Raw genomic sequence first — 22,178 nt, 5'->3', positions numbered from 1 at the left:
ACACACACACACACACACACACACACACACACACACACACACACACACACACACACACACACACACACACACACACACACACACACACACACACACACACACACACACACACACACACACACACACACACACACACACACACTATATAGGTCATTCTACAGTGGTGAAATTAGGGGTTGGAAATAAATTCAGATTTGTATTCTATTTTTCCAATTCTTTCAGCAAACGTCTTCCAACATACAGAATGACAGGTAGACAAACGATATTTTCAAATGTATGCGAACACCCCTTAAAATTTGTGGATTTGGCTATGTCAACCACACCCGTTGCTGACAGGTGTATAAAATCGAGCACACAGACATGCAATCTCCGTAGACAAACATTGGCAGTAGAATAACCTTACTCAACGTGGCACTGTCATAGGATGCCACTTTCCAACAAGTCAGTTCGTCAAATGTCTGCCCTGCTAGAGCTGCCCCAGTCAACTGTAAGTGACATTTTTGTGAAGTGCAAATGTCTAAGAGCAACAACGCCTCAACCGAAGGGGTAGGTCACAAGCTCACAGAACGGGACCGATGAGTCCTGAAGTGCGTAGCTCGTAAAAATCGTCTGTTGCAAACACTCAATATCTCTGGAAGCAATGTCAGCACAATAACATGAAATAGGTTTCCATAGCCAAGTAGCTGCACACAAGCCTAAGATCACATGCCATGCACAATGCCATGTGTCAGCTGAAGTGGTGTTAAAGCTCGCCGCCATTGGACTCTGGAGCATTTTCTGGAGTGTTGAATCACATTTCACCATCTGGCAGTCCAACAGACGAATCTGGGTTTGGCAGATTCCAGGAGATTACTACCTGCCCGAATGCATAGTGCCAACTGTAAAGTTTGGTGGAGGATAATTAATGGTCTGGGGCTGTTTTCATGGTTTGGGCTAGGCCCCTTAGTTCCAGTGAAGGGAAATCTTAACACTACAGCACACAATGACATTCTAGACGATTCTGTGCTTCTAATTTTGTGGCAACAGTTTGGGGAAGGGCCCGTTTCTTTTTCAGCATGGCAATGCCATAGCGCACAAAGCTAGGTTCATGCAGAAATGGTTTGTGGAGATTGGTGTGGAAGAACTTGACTAGCCTGCACAGAGCCTTGACCCCAACCCCCTCCACCCCACCTTTGGGATGAACTCGAACACCATCTGCAGGCCTAATCACCCAACATCAGTGCCGGACATCACTAACGCTATTGTGGCTGAATGGAAGCAATTCCCCGCAGCAATGTTCCAACATCTAGTGGAAAGTCTTACCAGAAGAGTGGAGGCTTTTATAGCATAAAAGGGGTGAACAACTCCCTTTTAATGCCCATGATTTTGGAATTAGATGTTTTACGAGCAGGTGTCCACATACTTATGGTCATGTAGTATATATACTACTCACACAGTAGAGATCATTTTGAGTAACCTTCTATTACATATTAAATTATGTATTTTTTTGCATACCAAATTTCACAAAATAGTGAAAACATGATTTTGAACCTGATTTTCAAAACCTTTAAATTTATAGAAATATTTGTACTGTTCTCAGTAAAATGTTCAATGTTGATATTATTAATCTTAAAGTTGTTGATTGATTGAATTACTTATGCATCCAATTAATTATGTTGTTAGATGTTTAAATGACCTCTTTACCTATCATTATTTTTGGCAAAATAACAGGTGTTTCAGTGTCAAGTGTCATTCATAGAGATAAATGGAGGACTCTAGATTTATTTAACTTATTTTATTATAGACGTTGCCATTTAGGGCTTCCACCGTTTTAAAAGTAGTCAACTATGTGGGGATTCCTATGGGTTGGTAGTGAGCAGCCAATGATCAGAGAGCATTGTCTTACTCAAATTGGGTTGCCTATGGTTTGTAAACCAAAGACTAAGGTAATATTCAAGAGCTAAGAGCAAGATTTATACAAAGACATTGGTCCCAAGATTCAGACCCGGACCCAGTCCCATTTGGCAAATCTGACCATAACTCTATCCTCCTGATTCCTGCTTACAAACAGAAACTCTAACAGGAAGTACCAGTGACACGCTAAATACGGAAGTGGTCCGATGAAGCGGATGCTAAGCTACAGGACTGTTTCGCTAGCACAGAATGGAATATGTTCCAGGAGTCATCTGATGGCATTGAGGAGTTTAACACATCAATCAATTAATTAATAAGAGCATCGACGACATCTTCCATACAGTGATTGTACGCACAGTACATACCCCAACCAGAAGCCATGGATTACAGGCGACATCCTCACTGGGCTAAATGCTAGAGCTGCCGCCTTCAAGGTGCTTAAAAAAAATACTGCTACGCCATCCAATGAACCATCAAACAGGTAAAGCATCAATACAGGACCAAGATCGAATCCTAATACACCGGCTCTGATACTCGTCAGATGTGGCATGGCTTGGTATCATGGGATACAAAGGGAAACCCAGCCATGAGCTGCCCAGTGATGCGAGCCTACCAGATGAGCTAAATGTCTTCAATGCTCGCTTTGAGGCAAGCAACGCTGAAACATGATGAGAGCACCAGCTGTTCTGGATGACTGTGTGATCACGCTCTCCGTAGCCAATGTAAGACCTTTAAACAGGTTAACATTGACATGCCGCAGGGCCAGATGGATTACCAGGATGCATACTCAGAGCATGTGCTGACCAGCTGGCAAGTGTCGTCACTAACATTTTCAACCTCTCCATGACCCACTCTGTAATACGTACATATTTCAAGCAGACCACTGTAGTCCCTGTGCCTAAGAACACCATGGTAACCTGTCTAAATGACTATCGCCTTGTGGCACTCACATCTGTAGCCATGAAATTCTTAAAAAGGGTGGTCCTGGCTCCCAGACACTCTGGACCCACTCCAATTTGCATACCACCCCAACACACCCATAGGTAGTATGTCTGATCACCAATGACGATAAGACAGCCTAGAGGGAGGATATCAGAGACCTGGAAGTGTGGTGCAAGGACAACAACCTCTCCCTCAACGTCAGCAAGACAAAGGAGCTGATCGTGGACTACAGGAAATGGAGGGGAGAGCATGCCCCCATTCACATTGACGAGGCTGTAGGGGAGTGGGTTGAGAGCTTCAAGTTCCTCAGTGTCCACATCACTAAGGACCTATCATTGTCCAAACACACCGACACAGTTGTGTAGAGGGCAAGACGACGCCTCTGCCTCCTCAGAAGGCTGAAAAGGTTTGTCACGGGCCCTCAGATCCTCACAAAGTTTGACAGGTGCACTATTGAGAACATCTTGACTGGCTGTATCACTTGGTATAGGAACTGCTTGGCATCTGACTGCAAGGCGCTACAGAGGGTAGTGTGGGATCAAAAAGGGTCCTGAACAGCTTCTTCCCCCAATGCAATTAGATTGCTGAAGAGTAAATCAAATGACTATTTACATTGACCCATTTTTTTATTGCACTGACTTTCTTGCACAGGCTCTATGCACACTCACTGGACTCCCTCCACACACTCACACATACTACACTGTCACACACACACACACACACACACACACACACACACACACACACACACACACACACACACACACACACACACACACACACACACACACACACACACACACACACACACACACACACACACACACACACACAATTCTGCTATTGTCTATCCTGATCAGGATATTTTTAACTCTGTTGTATTCGGTACATGTGACAAATACATTATATTTAATTTATTTGAGACCTTGAGAAGATAAATGCCCAGTGCAGTCAAAAACAAGATTTTCTTGTGTTTTATATATACTGTACTTCCACACCATGAGGTTGGAAAAATACTGTGAAATTATGGAAATTAATATAATGTTGTTTTAGTGTAAAGAGCTATTTGAATAGATTGCCTGAAATTTCAGCCTGTTTTGGTGGGATGGAGTTTTGGCCTGCCTGGCAAATTAGTCAATAGACCAATAATAAAGAGAGTTCCAAACATTTCTGCCAATAACAGCTAGTTTTCAATTTTCCTCTCATCACTGAAGACCACTCTCAGACAGTCCTCGTAAAATTCTTGCTTGAGAAATTGCTCTTTGCTAAGAAGCTATTTTTGTTTCTTTTTGTGGATTTTAATTGAAAATCACAGTAAGGTACTTAATTGTCACCCATAAATGATTTGATATTGGGATTTTAAAAAACGGCTGCATTGGACCATTACAGACCAAATGTATGTGGTTTTGAGTGATCTCAAGACCAAGACCACAAGATCCAGAGTCCATGGGCCCGTAGTTCAATTGCAAGATACTCGAGAGTAAACTCGAATACAGTACAGTAGAGCACAGTACAGCAGGGTGCAAAACAATAAAGTACAGAACATTGGATTGCAATAGACTAGAGTACAGTAATGTATAGGAGAGTACAGTAGAGTAGGGTACTTATTTGTTTTATGTTTATTTGTGTAACGGATCTCTTCTTCATCTGAGGAAGAGTAAGAAGGATCGGATCAATATGCAACGTGGTAAGTGTTCGTCATAATTTATTGACAGAACGCACAAAACAAAATAACAAAGTGAAATGGAAGAACCGAAACAGTTCTGTAAGGTGACGTACACTAAACAGAAAATAATCACCCACCACCAAAATGGGGAAAACAGGCTACCTAAGTATGATTCTCAATCAGAGACAACCAGGCTACCTAAGTATGATTCTCAATCAGAGACAACCAGGCTACCTAAGTATGATTCTCAATCAGAGACAAACAGGCTACCTAAGTATGATTCTCAATCAGAGACAACCAGGCTACCCAAGTATGATTCTCAATCAGAGACAACCAGGCTACCTAAGTATGATTCTCAATCAGAGACAACCAGGCTACCTAAGTATGATTCTCAATCAGAGACAAACAGGCTACCTAAGTATGATTCTCAATCAGAGACAATCCTAAGTATGATTCTCAATCAGACTACCTAAGTATGATTCTCAATCAGAGACAACCAGGCTACCTAAGTATGATTCTCAATCAGAGACAACCAGGCTACCTAAGTATGATTCTCAATCAGAGACAACCAGGCTACCTAAGTATGATTCTCAATCAGAGACAACCAGGCTACCTAAGTATGATTCTCAATCAGAGACAACCAGGCTACCTAAGTATGATTCTCAATCAGAGACAAACAGGCTACCTAAGTATGATTCTCAATCAGAGACAGCGATCGAGACAGCGATTGAGAACCATACCAGACCAAACACAGAAATACAACATAGAAAAAAGAACATAGACTACCCACCCCAACTCCCGCCCCGACCAAACTAACACAAAGACATAAAAAAGGAACTAAGGTCAGAACGTGACAATTTGGATCTCCATTAGCTTTTGCAGAAGCAGCAGCTACTCTTCCTGGGGTCCACAAAAAAAACACAACATGACAAGTAACAAAACACTTACAGACAAGGAAAGTCACACACAAAAAAAATGTAATACATACAATACAGCTAAAACATTGTGTGTTAGAGTGTCTGTGTGTGTGTTTGTGTGTGTCACCTAATTGTCCCTGCCATTCCATGAGTTGTTTTTCAATCAGTAATTTAGCTGTTTGCTTGAGTAATTTGAGATGGAAGGGAGTTACATACGATCATGGCTCTGTATAAAACACTGTGTTGGCCTGAATTCGTATAGGTCTTGGGGACTGTGAAGAGACCCCTGGTGGCATGTCTTGTGCATAGGTGGGACTATGACTTTAAGAGGGTGTGAAGAGGGCATCTATGCCTAATTACCTCAACTAACCTGTACCCCCACACATTGACTCGGCACTGGTACGTCCTGTATATAGCCTCGTTGTTGTTATGTAATTTTCTTGTGTTACTTTTTGATTTGATTTGATTTTTTAAACAACTTTAGTTTATTTAGTGAATATTTTATTTTATCTCTATTTCTTGAACTGCATTGTTGGTTAAGGGCTTGTAAGTAAGCATTTCACGGTAAGCACACCTGTTGTATTCGGCGCATTTGACAACATTTGATTTTATTTGTGGGGTATGCATGAGTGTCTGAGCTGAATGTTATTTGATTATACAGACAATCTGGAGTTTGTGTCACAGTAATATTTCTCAGATAAACTCAAAGAGAAGCAGTTAATCTCTCGTCAACCCTTAACCAGGAAAGACCTGCACACATGTTGTTGATGTTAGTTCTGTATGTGCAGTTTAGGACAAGGCGTGCTGATCTGCTATGAGCCAGCTGCAGCTTTGCTAGGTCTGTCTTTGCTACACTTGACCATATTACCGGACAGAGATCGGACAAGACCAGAGCCTGAACAACTATTACAGTTGATGTTTGTGTAAAAAATGACAAACATATTTTTATAACAGACATACCCCTCCCCATCTTCACAAAAAACATTGTCAATATGACTTGCCCGTGATAATTGACCATCCAATGTTATACCTAGGAGTTTAGGTTCCTCAACTTGTTCAATGGTCACACCCTTTATGTACAACTCGAGTTGAGGTTTAGGTCTTAGAGAATGTTTTGAACCAAATACAATGCTTTCAGTTGTAGATGCATTTAAGACCAGTTTATTATTAATCTCCCATTCTGATACTGATTGTAACTCCTTATTTATTTATTTTAGTGAGCTCACTGGCTTTTGGTGCTGACATGTTTAGTGAATATTTGATTTTATCTCTATTTCTTGAACTGCATGTAACGGCGTTCTTCTATCTCCTCCTCTGACGAAGAGGTAGAATAAGGATCGGACCAAAATGCAGCGTGGTGGTTACTCATGTTCTTTAATAAAGAATAGACGATACATGAAATAACTATATATATATAAAAAACAACAAACGGAACGTGAAAACCTATACAGCCTGTCTGGTGACAACTAACACAGAGACAGGAACATTCACCCACAAAACACACAGTGAAACCTAGGCTACCTAAATATGGTTCCCAATCAGAGACAACGAGAATCACCTGACTCTGATTGAGTACCGCCTCAGGCAGCCAAGCCTATGCTAGACACCCCTACTCAGCCGCAATCTCAATGCCTACAAAACCCCAATACGAAACACGACAAAATAAACCCATGTCACACCCTGGCCTGACTAAATATATTACGAAAACACAAAATACTAAGACCAAGGCGTGACACTGCATTGTTGGTTAATTGCTTGTAAAGTAAGCATTTCACGCAATGAAATTGCAATGAAATCCACATACATAAACAGTCTAGCTGAATGTAACAGTGGCAAACAATTTGTAAAATAGAGAAGCATAACGGCACAAGGCAATTGCCCTGAGGGACACCACAATTTACATATCTGATGTTAAAAAAGCTTCCATGGAAGAATGCTCTTTGGGTTCTATTGTATGAATAACTATCCAACCATGTGATGGCAAGTGATGTAAAGCCATAGGAAGTTTTTCAATATCAATTTATGATCAGTAACACCAAAGGCTGCACTGAAATGTGACAATTCAACTCCAACTATCATCTTAATTGTGACCCACCACCTTAATTTGGTTTTATGTAGCAACATTTGACATGGTGTTTTTTTACATTGTATCCAAAGTAGAGATTCATATTATATACTGTATCATACACTGCAGTTTAGGAACAATGGGAAAGTAATTCTGCTTGAACCTGCTAAACTTGTAACCCCACTTTTGAGAAAATAGCCCTAGAATGTGTTGGGACATCTACTGGAGTGCTCTTCTTTATCTACACCCATTCAGCATCATTCACACCCTCTTAGTCTTAGCCCCACCCATCTCTTTAAGGATTCTCATGTGAGGACTTGTGAGAGTGAGCTAAACAATAAACCATAATCCCAACCCATACTACTGATTATCATAGCTAACCATCATGCATTAATTTGCAGGTAGCTAAAGCTAACCAACTAGGTTCTTAGCTAGCTAGCTAACAGTATGCTTCAAATTGCAATGAAAATTACTTTGAAATACATAGAAACGTATAATATCTGAAAATGTAGCTAGACTCCTACCCGTATGCATTGATGAATGCTTCTCCCTCTCTGTCATGGATGCCATGGTTGCCCTGAGTTTGAAGATGTCATCCAGAGACAGGTGTTTTATACAACAGCCTTCTGTGTTCTCTTTTTGAGTCCCTCCACATTTACAATCATTCTCTGCTTCCACAGGGCATTCCATGGATTTCAAAACTCTGTCAACTTCTTCTGTGACAACAACACTTTTGATTGCCGTTTCTTCCACATCATTGTCATCAGAAGACTCTACAATGTCTGGTTTAATTATTATTCTTTTTGAACCTAAATCAGGGATTTCCTCATCGTCTGATTCGTGTGCATGATCGTCCTCCAGAAAGTAGTCCATCACAACTTTGTCTCACTGATCTTTGCCGATAGCGCCTGTTAAATTCAGTGCAGCAATGTGAAGAACAGAAGCCACAATTTTGCAGTTATTTTCTCTATAAAAAAAGTCATGGTAGCAAGGATGATCTACACATACTGAGCAGCTTATGTTATAGACAGAAGCATGTTACGTGGCAGATCAATCCGAACTCATCTCTCGACATGTCCAGCCCATCCATGATCTCAGCCAATCATGGCTAGCAGGAAGGTTCTCGTCTTTTTCCGTGGCTAAACCAACTTAGGCTTGTAATTTAACAATTGTATTCATATTTACAGATTGCATATATGTTTGTTATTAAGGCACATGTTCCATAATGTATTTCTGAGAGAGAAAAAAATGATAAAAAATAATAAGAATTACGTTCAAATGCCTCTTGTAATGATGTACGCTGAGAGTCGGGAAGCAAGTTCAGGGAGTGAATACATTTAATAAATAAAAGAACAAAACAAGAAACACAAACAGCGCACCGACATGAAAAAGCTACAATGATGACTGGGGAAGAAACCAAAGGGGGTGACATATAAAGGGCAGGTAATCAAGGAGGTGATGGAGTCCAGGTGCGCGTAACGATTGTGACAGGTGTGCGCTTCTTGAAATGGGTGACTTATAATTTAAAAAATTAACCAATGATCAGTGCAGTACAAGTTGAGTGCCCTTCACTATATGCATGCTGAAAGTCACTGTTTCATTTGTTCTCTGAAAAATAGCATTGTATGTGGTCAAACACAATCCTCTCCATCAGTTTAAAAATATCAGGCAGAAAACTGATTGGGCGGCTGTTAGAGCCAGCAAAGTGTGCTTTACTATTTTTAGGCAGTGGAAATTACTTAAGCTTCCTTCCACACATGTGGACACACTCCTTTAGGCTTTGGTAAAAATATATAGCAAGTTTCCCATCGATGTTGTCTATACCTGGTAGCTTATCATTGTTGATGGAAAACCATTTTTACACCTCTCCCACACTAACTTGACCAAATTCAAAACAGAAATCATTCTCTTTCATTGTTAGATATTTTATAAAACAATATGATGGTTCACTGTGATAGAGAAGCACTGTCCTCTCCATGACTCCCCCCTTTGGCTTTGGATGCCATGGTAACAACGCAGGCTAACATTGGTACTCCACGCAGTTCCGGAAAGGGCAGGACGCAGGGCAGATTTAAACAGTAACAAACAGCACAGCCACAAGCTCGGGACAATCCGCAGTCCCAGCCACAAGTGCTAACCGCGTTGTGAGCTATTTTCAATTGTCAAGGAAAAGTTCCTAGCTTGATAGCAAGTTAGCAGCTAGGCTAGCTGCTACTCCAAGCAGCTCTTCAAACATTTGGTTGGCAGGATCCCTGGGCAGGTAGATTGGTCCCAGCAACTGAGGCTAACCGTGTTGTGGGATACAAATTCAAAAGGTAGCTAGTAACCAATCCTATTCAAAAGAACACTTTTTCAGAGACTTTCAAAACAGCAAACTGAGTTATCAACAAACCTAGCTCTCCCTCGTTCTATGTTCTAGCTGACTGGCATGTCAGATTGTACAATTTGTTTTGTAGACATCAAGGAACCTACCAGGTACAACCCTAAATCTGTAAACATGGGCATCCTTCATAGTTGAAGTCGGAAGTTTGCATACACCTTAGCCAAATACATTTAAACTCAGTTTTTAACATTTCCTGACATAGTAAAAAATCCCTGTCTTAGGTAAGTTAGGATCACCACTTTATTGTAAGAATGTGAAATGTCAGAATAATAGTAGAGAGAATGTTTTATTTAATCTTTTATTTCTTTCATCACATTGCTAGTGGTTCAGAAGTTTACATACACTCAATTAGTATTTGGTAGCATTGCCTTTAAATTGTTTAACTTGGGTCAAACGTTTTGGGTAGCCTTCCACAAGCTTCCCACAATTAGTTGAATTTTGGACCATTTCTCCAGGCGAAGCTGGTGTAACTGAGTCAGGATTGTAGGCCCACTTGCTCGCACACGCTTTTTCAGTTCTGCCCACAAATTTTCTATGGGAGGGCTTTGTGATGGCCCCTCCAATACCTTGACTATGTTGTATTTAAGCCATTTTGTCATTGTTCATTTGGAAGACCCATTTGCGACCAAGCTTTAACTTCCTGACTGATGTCTTGAGATGTTGCTTCAATATATCCACGTAATTTTCCTCCCTCGTCATGCCATCTATTTTGTGAAGTGCACCAGTCCCTCCTGTATAGCAAAGCACCCCGCACAACATGATTCTGACACCCCCGTGCTTCACGGTTTGAGATGGTGTTCTTCGGCTTGCAAGCTATATCATCCCGACCAACTTGCCCTTCAAATACACATCTGCTGTCTTACATTTACATTTACATGTAAGTCATTTAGCAGACGCTCTTATCCAGAGCGACTTACAAATTGGTGCATTCACCTTATGACATCCAGTGGAACAGCCACTTTACAATAGTGCATCTAAATCTTTTAAGGGGGGATTACTTTATCCTATCCTAGGTATTCTTTAAAGAGGTGGGGTTTCAGGTGTCTCCGGAAGGTGGTGATTGACTCCGCTGTCCTGGCGTCGTGAGGGAGTGTGTTCCACCATTGGGGAGCCAGAGCAGCGAACAGTTTTGACTGGGCTGAGCGGGAACTGTACTTCCTCAGTGGTAGGGAGGCGAGCAGGCCAGAGGTGGATGAACGCAGTGCCCTTGTTTGGGTGTAGGGACTGATCAGAGCCTGGAGGTACTGAGGTGCCGTTCCCCTCACAGCTCCGTAGGCAAGCACCATGGTCTTGTAGCGGATGCGAGCTTCAACTGGAAGCCAGTGGAGAGAGCGGAGGAGCGGGGTGACGTGAGAGAACTTGGGAAGGTTGAACACCAGACGGGCTGCGGCGTTCTGGATGAGTTGTAGGGGTTTAATGGCACAGGCAGGGAGCCCAGCCAACAGCGAGTTGCAGTAATCCAGACGGGAGATGACAAGTGCCTGGATTAGGACCTGCGCCGCTTCCTGTGTGAGGCAGGGTCGTACTCTGCGGATGTTGTAGAGCATGAACCTACAGGAACGGGCTACCGCCTTGATGTTAGTCTTCAACCAGGATCTCAGCGATCACTGCCTCATTGCCTGCATCCGTAATGGGTCCGCGGTCAAACGACCACCCCTCATCACTTTCAAACGCTCCCTAAAACATTTCAGTAGCAGGCCTTTCTAATCGACCTGGCCTTGGTTTCCTGGAAGAAAATTATCATTAATTACAAATAATTTATAGACTGCAAGAAATCCAAACAGATGTATTTGACTAACTAACCTCATCCCGTCAGTAGAGGATGCCTGGTTGTTCTTTAAAAGTGCTTTCCTCGCCATCTTAAATAAGCATGCCCCTTTAAAAAAATGTAGAACTAAGAACAGATATAGCCCCTTGTTCACTCCTGACTTGACTGCCCTTGACCAGCACAGAAACATCCTCTGGCGTACTGCATTAGCCTTGAATAGCCCCCTCGATATGCACTGAGACTAGGAAACACTATCACCACCGATAAATCCTTGTTAATCGAGAATTTCGTTAAGCATTTCTCTACGGCTGGCCATGCTTTCCACCTGCTTTCCATGCCTCTTAAGGTTCCGGCCTTTTTAAAAATTGTTCACCTGAAATGACATACCCAAATCTAACTTCCTGTAGTTCAGGCCCTGAAGCAAGGATATGCATATTTTTGGTACAATTTGAAAGGAAACACATTGAAGTTTGTGGAAATGTGAAAGGAATGTATGTGAATAACACACAATAGATCTGATAAAAGATAATGCAAAGAAAAAGCCAACCATTCTTTTGTATTTTTTTTGTACCATCATCTTTGAAATGCAAGACAAAGGCCATAATGTATAATTCCAGCCCAGGTGCAATATAAATGTTAGTGTATGCGCAACCTTTTAGACTGATCCAATGAGCCATTGTATTTCTGTTCAAAATGTTATATCAAGACTGCCCAAATATGCCTAATTTGTTTATTAATAACTTTTTTTGTTCAAAATTGTGCACTCTCCTCAAACAATACACTCAAACACTGTAATAGCTACTGCAAATTGGACAGTGCAGTTATATTAACAATAATTTAAGCTTTCAAGACAATATCAGATATGTCTATGTCCTGGGAAATGTTCTTTTTACTTACAATATCATGCTAATCGCATTAGCCTACGTTAGCTGAACCGTCCCTTGGAAGGGACACTGATTCCGAAGAAGCTTAGACAGATGTTTAAAAATGAACAAAAGTCCTGATTATATCGGTATCTTTCAATGTAATAATAAAACATCTCAAGATGTTCTATTGAAATAATAGTGTTAAAAACATTAATAAAATTAGTAATTGCTTTATTTTAATTTGATTAAATGCCCTTATCCAGAGCGACTGGCAGGAGCAATTAGGGTTACGTAACCAAGAGCACATCAACAGAGCTTTCACGTAGTCGGCTCAGGGATTTGAATCGGTGACCTTTCGGTTGCTGTTCCAATGTTCTTAACCACTAGATTACCTGGTGTTTTCAAACACGAGGCAGGGTTTGGGACAGCCACTGCTCCATAGAAATAGGTATATAAACTGTGACTTTGTACTATATTAATTTAGCAATGTTTGGCATTGCCTTGGATTGAATTAAGATCATATTATGATGTAAATAAATGTCATAAGTGTGGAGACTTAACACATCTTTTAAGTCGAGTTTTAGGGGTGAGGCTGTATTTTGCACCACTTCTCTAGAATCACCCATATAGCCTACACACTAATGATACGGGGTCAGCTGTTCATTGGCACGCAATTGCTAATAACCCATCCGCAGGCGCCCGACTATAGGTGGTCAAGTGAAAATCTGAGGCCCGCACCAGACCCTAACCCGCAAATATAGAACATGCGCGGCGGTACAGTCAAACATGCAAGAACAGTTTTATGACACGGGGTGCAGGATTTCCTTTATACATATGTCTCTGCTTATAATTTTCCAACATTTTTGTTGGCTATTTGTTAGTCAACTTGTCTATAAGATACATGCAGTCTCTCTTCTGTCGCAAACCCTTGCTCACCAGGAAATACAGTGGCAAGAAAGGTATGTGAACCCTTTGGAATTACCTGGATCTCTGCATACATTTTGCATACCATTTGATCTGATCTTCATCTAAGTCACAACAATAGACAAACTTAAACTAATAACACACAAATGATTGTATTTGTCTTGTCTATATTGAATACGTCATTTAAACATTCACAGTGTAGGTTGGAAAAAGTATGGGAACCCCTAGGCTAATGACTTCTCCAAAAGCTAATTGGAGTCAGGAGTCAACTAACCTGGAGTCCAATCAATGAGACGAGATGGGAGATTTTGGTTAAAGCTGCCATGCCCCATAATTTCTTTTGAGTTTGCTATTCACAAGAAGCATTGCCCGAGAAGAACCATGCCTCGAACAAAAGCGATCTCAGAAAACCTAAGATTAAGAATTGTTGCCTTGCATAAAGCTGGAAAGGGTTACAAAAGTATCTCTAAAAGTCAGTCCACGGTAAGACAAATTGTCTATAAATGGAGAAATTTCAGCACTGTTGCTACTCTCTCTAGGAGTGGCCGTCCTGCAAAGATGACTGCAAGAGCACAGGGCAGAATGCTCAATGAGGTTAAGAAGATTCCTAGTGTCAGCTAAAGACTTACAGAAATCTCTGTAAGATAATAGCATCTCTGTTGACGAGTCTACAAACGTAACAATAAACAAGAATGGTGTTAATGGGAGGACACCACGGAAGAAGCCATTGCTGTCCATTTTAGTTTTTTTCTGCACATCTGAAGTTTGCAAAAGAGCACCTGGATGTTCCACAGCGCTACTGGCAAAATATTCTGTGGACAGATGAAAGTTGTGTAGTTCGGAAGGAACTCACAACACTATGTGTGGAGAAAAAAGGCACACCACAGCAACATCAAAACCTTATACCAATTGTAAACTATGGTGAAGGGAGCATCATGGTTTGGGGGCTGCTTTGCTGCCTCAGGGCCTGGACAGCTTGCTATTATCAGTGGAAAAAGGAATTCCCAAGTTCATCAAGACGTTTTGCAGGAGACTGTAAGGCCAATCCCAATTGAAGCTCAGAGGGGAAATTTAGTCGGGGGTGGAGGAGAATAGAGGAGAAGAGATGAGAATAGAGGAGAAGAGAAGAGGGGAGGGGAGGGGAGAAAAGAGAAGAGGGGAGAGGAGGGGAGGGGAGGGGAGAAAAGAGAAGAGGGGAGAGGAGCAGGTGTTGGCAGCACTGAGAGCGTTCCTGATGTCTCTCCTGTCAGGCTCCAGTCTGTTACAGTAGTATAATGTATGTATTGTGGACACACTCAGTTGAACCTTTTAAGGATGACTCAGGACGACGGCATTATGAAAGCCCCCATTCACATGGCAGGCCTATAGCACAGGTGTGGAATGGATGGGGTGGCTGTACTGGTGGGGCGGTACGAGGGAAATGGATTATACCAACAAGTTCTCAAAGTTTCACTTTGAAGTTCTACGTATTATGGATGAACGTCAATTTTTTGACGCATTCATTCCGAGTGGTTAAGGTTAGGGCTATGGTTTGAAACAAAAATAATTCAAGAAAAACTGGTTTGTATTTGTTTCATGAGCATTGATGATATCCCAAAATGTTTTAAGTTTGCAAGATATTTATCTTTCAAAACACAGAAATACAAACCAAAAGATCGTTTTTGGGTGTAATTTCCCTTAAACACAACTTGCTATTTCAAGTATTTTCTTGCTAGAGCATTGTGTGCCGTGGTGTAGCGGTCAGAGCAGCGCACTTTGTTCTGAGCAGTGTGCTTTGACGCCGAGCATCATGAATTTGCGCCAGTGCTGGGCAATAGTTGTTCTTTTTTATAGGTGAGTGCCGAGGAAGGCATATAGGCACAGCCTGGATTATACACACACACACACACACACATTATGCACTATGGGTGCCTATGGAAGAGCCAGGACAATAGGAGCCTAGAAGCCAGCAGGCCCAGTAATGAGAGAGAGAGAGAGAGTGAGAGAGAGAGTGAGAGAGAGAGAGAGAGAGAGAGAGAGAGAGAGAGAGAGAGAGAGAGAGAGAGAGAGAGAGAGAGAGAGAGAGAGAGAGAGAGAGAGAGAGAGTGAGAGAGAGTGAGAGAGAGAGAGAGAGAGAGAGAGAGAGAGAGAGAGAGAGAGAGAGAGCTGTCCCATATTCAACAGTAATTAGATCCATGTCTTTACCCTGCACTCACTGCCCAGTCAGACAGTGCTGCCTTTGTACAACACACACACACACACACACACGCGCGCGCGCACGCACACACACCGTTTCTGTCTCTGTGTTATGTGTTCGATATGAATAACAGGGACAACGTGATCAAGAGGTACAGTAGTGAGGGTAGCTAGAGTGAGGGTAGATAGGGAGAATTACCATAACAGTAAAAAGAAGAATCAGAGATAAAGAGATTAAAAGAGTAGGAGACAGGAGACACTGAATAGAATCCAAACACTCATCAATGGACAATGTGTTCTCCTCAGTGGATCAGCTTTGCTCACTCACATCCATAGCAGCTGGTACAGCACAAGGACAATGGCATCTGACATCTCAGTGTATAAAACTGGTGTGTGTGTTTCGGTCTATGCGTGTGTACTCCCTTTGTGTGTGTGTGTGTGTGTGTGTGGACTGGAGGCCTTGGCAGAAATGTGTCCTTGGCAGTACAGCCAAAGCTGCTCAGAGTTCAGAGGTGGTCTGTCTGATAAAGAGCTGTTGAGTGGGGAGCAGGGTGATGGGGTGCTAGAGAGGGTTGGTTGGTGGGCTTAGGTCATCAGGCCCTGTCCTGATCACAACTGAAAAGAGGAGGGGATGGGAGGGAGGGAGGAAGGAGGGAGGGAGGGAGGGGAAGAGTAAATTAGATCATAGTCGAGTTCTCTGTGATCCAACTGAGAAACATGTGACTTCCTATCGACTCAGAGACACACAGGGATGGAAAACACATGCACTGGTCGTGTAGCAGACACATTTTCCAAAGTGACTTTGACAACATTGACAGAGACAAATAATATTCAGAACATGTAGCCCCCATGCAAAATGAAAGATATAACCCTAATGTTGCTAGCTCCGTGTGGGGGTGGGAGAAGAGGGGGAGGCAAAGCCTGGAGATGATGACAGACAAGGCAGTGACCACTGGGACATGCTGCTGGGACATGAGAGGTCAGGGTCAGGGGAATAGCTTCCGGGGATCTGGTGGGGTGAAGAGGAGTGGAGATGGGGAGATCCTCGTACTTATACCTTGTGTGTGTGTGTGTCTGCGCATACAGTCGAAATTCAACAAAAACGTTTGGTATCCATACCTTGTTATTGTATTTTCAACATTACAATTTTAATTGAGAAAATAAAGACAAATGGCATGGACAAAATGATTGGCACCCATCGGTTGCACTGCCCTTTGCCAAGATTACAAGTCTATTCAAGCCTTTCGTATCGTCTGAGATCCCCAAAGATTGGGAAGCTGCCGCGGTCATCCCTCTTTTCAAAGGGGGAGACACTCTAGAACCAAACTGTTACAGACCTATATCCATCCTGCCCTGCCCTTTCTAAAATCTTGTAAACGAGAACGTGTTCTCAACTGGCTTACCTGGTTGAATAAAGGTGAAATTAAAAAACATTTCAAATGAAACGATAACTGCAAACAAATATGGTGGGTTTGCTTTGCGGCCTCTGGTACTGGGAGCCTTGAATGTGCACAAGGCATCATGACATCTTCAGATTATCAGGTGTTTTTGTAGTCCAACGTTTAACCCAGTGTCTAAAAACTGGGTCTCCATTGAAGGTTGTGGGTCTTCTCAGCAGGACAACCGACCCCAAACACACATCTCCAAAATCACCAAGGAATGGTTAAGAAGAGATGCTGGACTGTTCTTGAGTGGCCAGCGAAGAGTCCAGATCTGAAACGCCCTAAAACCTATGGCGAGCTCTGAAAACAGAAGTTGGTGGAGGGCATCCCTTACATTTTGAGGAATTAGAGCAGTTTGCTGCTGAAAAGTGGGCCAAATTGTCAGTAGAAAGGTGCAGCACGCTACAATAAGCGTTTGTCTGCAGTTATCTTGGCCAAAGGTGGTGTAACCAAGTACCAGCTGCCAATACATTTGTCCATGCCATTTGTCTTTATTTTCTAATTGAACATTGTAAACTTAAGTTTACAAAAATGTATTTGGTTGTGCAACGTTTTAATCCAATAAAAATATGTGGCTACCTAACTTTTTATTTTTACATTTCAACTTATTTCAGAAGAAATAGGGAATTATTTAAGAAAGAGTGCAAGGGTGCCAATAGATTTGGCCACAACTGTATTTGTGCATATGTGGTGTGAGTGTGTACTCCACCTCATGAGATCCAGATGAGAGGAGGAGAGGAGGAGAGGAGAGATGCGTCTCTGGGGTTCGGAGAGGAAGAGAGAGAAAAGGGTATTGTAAAGCTGTCAGCACCTGTCAGCACCACATGCTGTAGCACCAGAACCACATGCATCTCTCAATCATAGGTCTGTAGCACCAGAACCACATGCATCTCTCAATCATAGGGCTGTAGCACCAGAACCACATGCATCTCTCAATCATAGGTCTGTAGCACCAGAACCACATGCATCTCTCAATCATAGGGCTGTAGCACCAGAACCACATGCATCTCTCAATCATAGGGCTGTAGCACCAGAACCACATGCATCTCTCAATCATAGGGCTGTAGCACCAGAACCACATGCATCTCTCAATCATAGGGCTGTAGCACCAGCACCACATGCATCTATCAATTATAGGGCTGTAGCACCAGAACCACATACATCTCTCAATCATAGGGCTGTAGCACCAGAACCACATGCATCTCTCGATCATAGGGCTGTAGCACCAGAACCACATGCATCTCTCAATCATAAGGCTGTAGCACCAGAACCACATGCATATCTCAATCATAGGGCTGTAGCACCAGCACCACATGCATCTCTCAATCATAAGGTTGTAGCACCATCACCACATGCATCTCTCAATCATAGGGCTGTACCACCAGAACCACATGCATCTCTCAATCATAGGGCTGTAGCACCAGCACCACATGCATCTCTCAATCATAGGGCTGTAGCACCAGAACCACATGCATCTCTCAATCATAGGGCTGTAGCACCAGAACCACATGCATCTCTCAATCATAGGGCTGTAGCACCAGCACCACATGCATCTATCAATTATAGGGCTGTTGCACCAGAACCACATGCATCTCTCAATCATAGGGCTGTAGCACCAGAACCACATGCATCTCTCAATCATAGGGCTGTAGCACCAGAACCACATGCATCTCTCAATCATAAGGCTGTAGCACCAGCACCACATGCATCTCTCAATCATAAGGTTGTAGCACCATCACCACATGCATCTCTCAATCATAGGGCTGTACCACCAGAACCACATGCATCTCTCAATCATAGGGCTGTAGCACCAGCACCACATGCATCTCTCAATCATAGGGCTGTAGCACCAGAACCATATGCATCTCTCAATCATAGGGCTGTAGCACCAGAACCACATGCATCTCTCAATCATAGGGCTGTAGCACCAGAACCACATGCATCTCTCAATCATAGGGCTGTACCACCAGAACCACATGCATATCTCAATCATAGGGCTGTAGCACCAGCACCACATGCATCTCTCAATCATAAGGCTGTAGCACCAGCACCACATGCATCTCTCAATCATAGGGCTGTAGCACCAGAACCATATGCATCTCTCAATCATAGGGCTGTAGCACCAGAACCACATGCATCTCTCAATCATAGGGCTGTAGCACCAGAACCACATGCATCTCTCAATCATAGGGCTGTACCACCAGAACCACATGCATATCTCAATCATAGGGCTGTAGCACCAGCACCACATGCATCTCTCAATCATAAGGCTGTAGCACCAGCACCACATGCATCTCTCAATCATAAGGCTGTAGCACCAGAACCACATGCATCTCTCAATCATAGGGCTGTAGCACCAGAACCACATGCATCTCTCAATCATAACGCTTTAGCACCAGCACCACATGAATCTCTCAATCATAAGGCTGTAGCACCACATGCATCTCTCAATCATAAGGCTGTAGCACCAGCACCACATGCATCTCTCAATCATAAGGCTGTAGCACCAGAACCACATGCATCTCTCAATCATAGGGCTGTAGCACCAGAACCACATGCATCTCTCAATCATAACGCTTTAGCACCAGCACCACATGAATCTCTCAATCATAAGGCTGTAGCACCACATGCATCTCTCAATCATAAGGCTGTAGCACCAGCACCACATGCATCTCTCAATCATAAGGCTGTAGCACCAGCACCACATGCATCTCTCAATCATAAGGCTGTAGCACCAGCACCACATGCATCTCTCAATCATAAGGCTGTAGCACCAGCACCACATGCATCTCTCAATCATAAGGCTGTAGCACCAGCACCACATGCATCTCTCAATCATAAGGCTGTAGCACCAGCACCACATGCATCTCTCAATCATAGGGCTGTAGCACCACATGCATCTCTCAATCATAATGCTGTAGCACCAGCACCATATGTAGCTCTCTAGCAGTGTAGTCCATGTGCTACATGAAGGAGACATCCATTCAGAGAACCACATGGAGAACATGGATGGATGTGTCTGTCTCACTACATCATCCAAGGTTGTATAAGGGTGAATATGTCAGGACTCAAGACTGTGATAGACAGTCTGTCCATCTGTCTGTCTGCCTGCCTGTCTGTTCTACCTTCTGTCAGACTCATTATAGTGTGTGTGCATTTGTGTTTGTGGTGTTCTGTTTGTCTCATCCTGTTTGTGTGTTTGCGTTTTCCAGTGGAACACGATACAGAGCTCCTACCCGTCCGGCGGCACCACCGAGAGTTCCGTTTCGACCTATCACGTATTCCTGAGGGGGAAGCGGTCACCACTGCAGAGTTCCGCATCTATAAGGACTTCATCCACGAACGCTTTGACAATGAAACCTTCCGCATCAGTGTCTACCAGGTGCTGGAGGAACACATTGACAGGTGAGGGTGTGTGTGTGTGTGTGTGTGTGTGTGTGTGTGTGTGTGTGTGTGTGTGTGTGTGTGTGTGTGTGTGTGTGTGTGTGTGTGTGTGTGTGTGTGTGTGTGTGTGTGTGTGTGTGTGTGTGTGTGTGTGTGTGTGTGTGTGTGTGTGTGTGTGTGTGTGTGTGTGTGTGTGTGTGTGTGTGTGTGTGTGTGTGTGTGTGGTAAAATAATGAAAATTCAGTCCCCACAAGGAAAAATACTATTTTAAGGTTTAGGGTTAGGGGATAGGTTTAGTTTGAGGTTTAGGGATAGGGGATTGGGGTTAAGGTTAGGGTTAGGGTTAACGTGAGGGTTAGGGTTAGATAAAGGGTTAAGGTTATGGGTTTGGGATAATATCATTTATATTGTCTGAACCAGAGCTCTATGACACACTATGCCCTCTGTCAGTAGAATAACCCTGGTCTGGGAGGAATGAATAGATACATGAAGAAGAAAGGATATAATATCAGAAAGGAAAACGAGGAGAAAAAGAGAACAACATCCCACATTAAAACAGTGGTAGTGAGTTGGACACTGAAATTATTTTCTCTTATGTGTGTTTCTTTCTATCTCTTTCTATGCCTATCTTGCTCTCTCTCACTCTCTCCACCTCTCTCTCTCTCTCTCTCTCTCTCTCTCTCTCTCTCTCTCTCTCTCTCTCTCTCTCTCTCTCTCTCTCTCTCTCTCTCTCTCTCTCTCTCTCTCTCTCTCTCTCTCTCTCTCTCTCTCTCTCTCTCTCTCTCTCTCTCTCAATTCAATTTAGTTTATTGGCATGGGAAACATATGTTAACATTGCCAAAGGAAGTGAAGTAGATAATAAACAAAATTGAAATAAACAATAAAAATGACAGTAAACATTACACTCACAGAAGTTCCAAAATGAATGAAAACATTTGAAATGTCATATTATGTCTATATACAGTGTTGTGACGATGTGCAAATAGTTAAAGTATAAAATGGAAAATAAATAAACATAAATATGGGTTGTATTTACAATGGTGTTTGATCTTCACAGGTTGCCCTTTCCTTGTGGCAACAGGTCACACATCTTGCTGCTGTGATGGCACACTGTGGTATTTCACCCAATAGATATGGGAGTTTATCAAAATTGGGTTTGTTTTCAAATTCTTTGTGGATCTTTGTAATCTGAGGGAAATATGTGTCTCTAATATGGTCATAAATTTCACTGGCGGTTAGGAAGTGCAGCTCAGTTTCCACCTCATTTTGTTGGCACATAGCCTGTGTCCACATAGCCTGTCTACTCTTGAGAGCCAGGTCTGCCTACAGTGGCCTTTCTCAATAGCAAGGCTATGCTCATTGAGTCTGTACATAGTCAAAGCTTTCCTTAAGTTTGGGTCAGTCACAGTGGTCAGGTATTCTGCCACTGAGTACTCTCTGTTTAGGGCCAAATAGCATTCTAGTTTGCTCTGTTTTTTTGTTAATTCTTTTCAATATGTCAAGTAATTATATTTTTGTTTTCTCATGATTTGGTTTGGTCTAATTGTGTTGCTGTCCTGGGGCTCTGTGGTGTCTGTTTGTGTTTGTGAACAGAGCCCCAGGGCCAGCTTGCTTAGGGGACTCTTCTCCAGATTCATCTCTCTGTAGGTGATGGCTTTGTTATGGAAGTTTCGGGAATCGCTTCCTTTTAGGTGGTTGCGGAATTTAATGTCTATTTTCCTGATTTTGATAATTAGTGGGTATCGGCCTAATT

At 42.7% G+C, this 22,178-nt stretch overlaps 1 protein-coding gene across 1 annotated transcript in view; it reads left to right on the top strand.

The window, feature by feature from the left end:
- LOC127912816 (bone morphogenetic protein 7-like) overlaps window positions 1–22,178 on the top strand; it is a 50,693-nt gene that overhangs the window by 17,797 nt on the left and 10,718 nt on the right. The window contains exon 2 of the mRNA XM_052483115.1: window positions 20,254–20,446. Coding sequence (XP_052339075.1) covers window positions 20,254–20,446 — 193 coding nt within the window. The remainder of the gene's footprint in view (window positions 1–20,253; window positions 20,447–22,178) is intronic.

The sequence above is a fragment of the Oncorhynchus keta genome, chromosome 28, assembly GCF_023373465.1.
Source record: "Oncorhynchus keta strain PuntledgeMale-10-30-2019 chromosome 28, Oket_V2, whole genome shotgun sequence".
NCBI lineage: Eukaryota > Metazoa > Chordata > Actinopteri > Salmoniformes > Salmonidae > Oncorhynchus > Oncorhynchus keta.
This window is presented reverse-complemented; position numbering and strand designations above follow the sequence as displayed.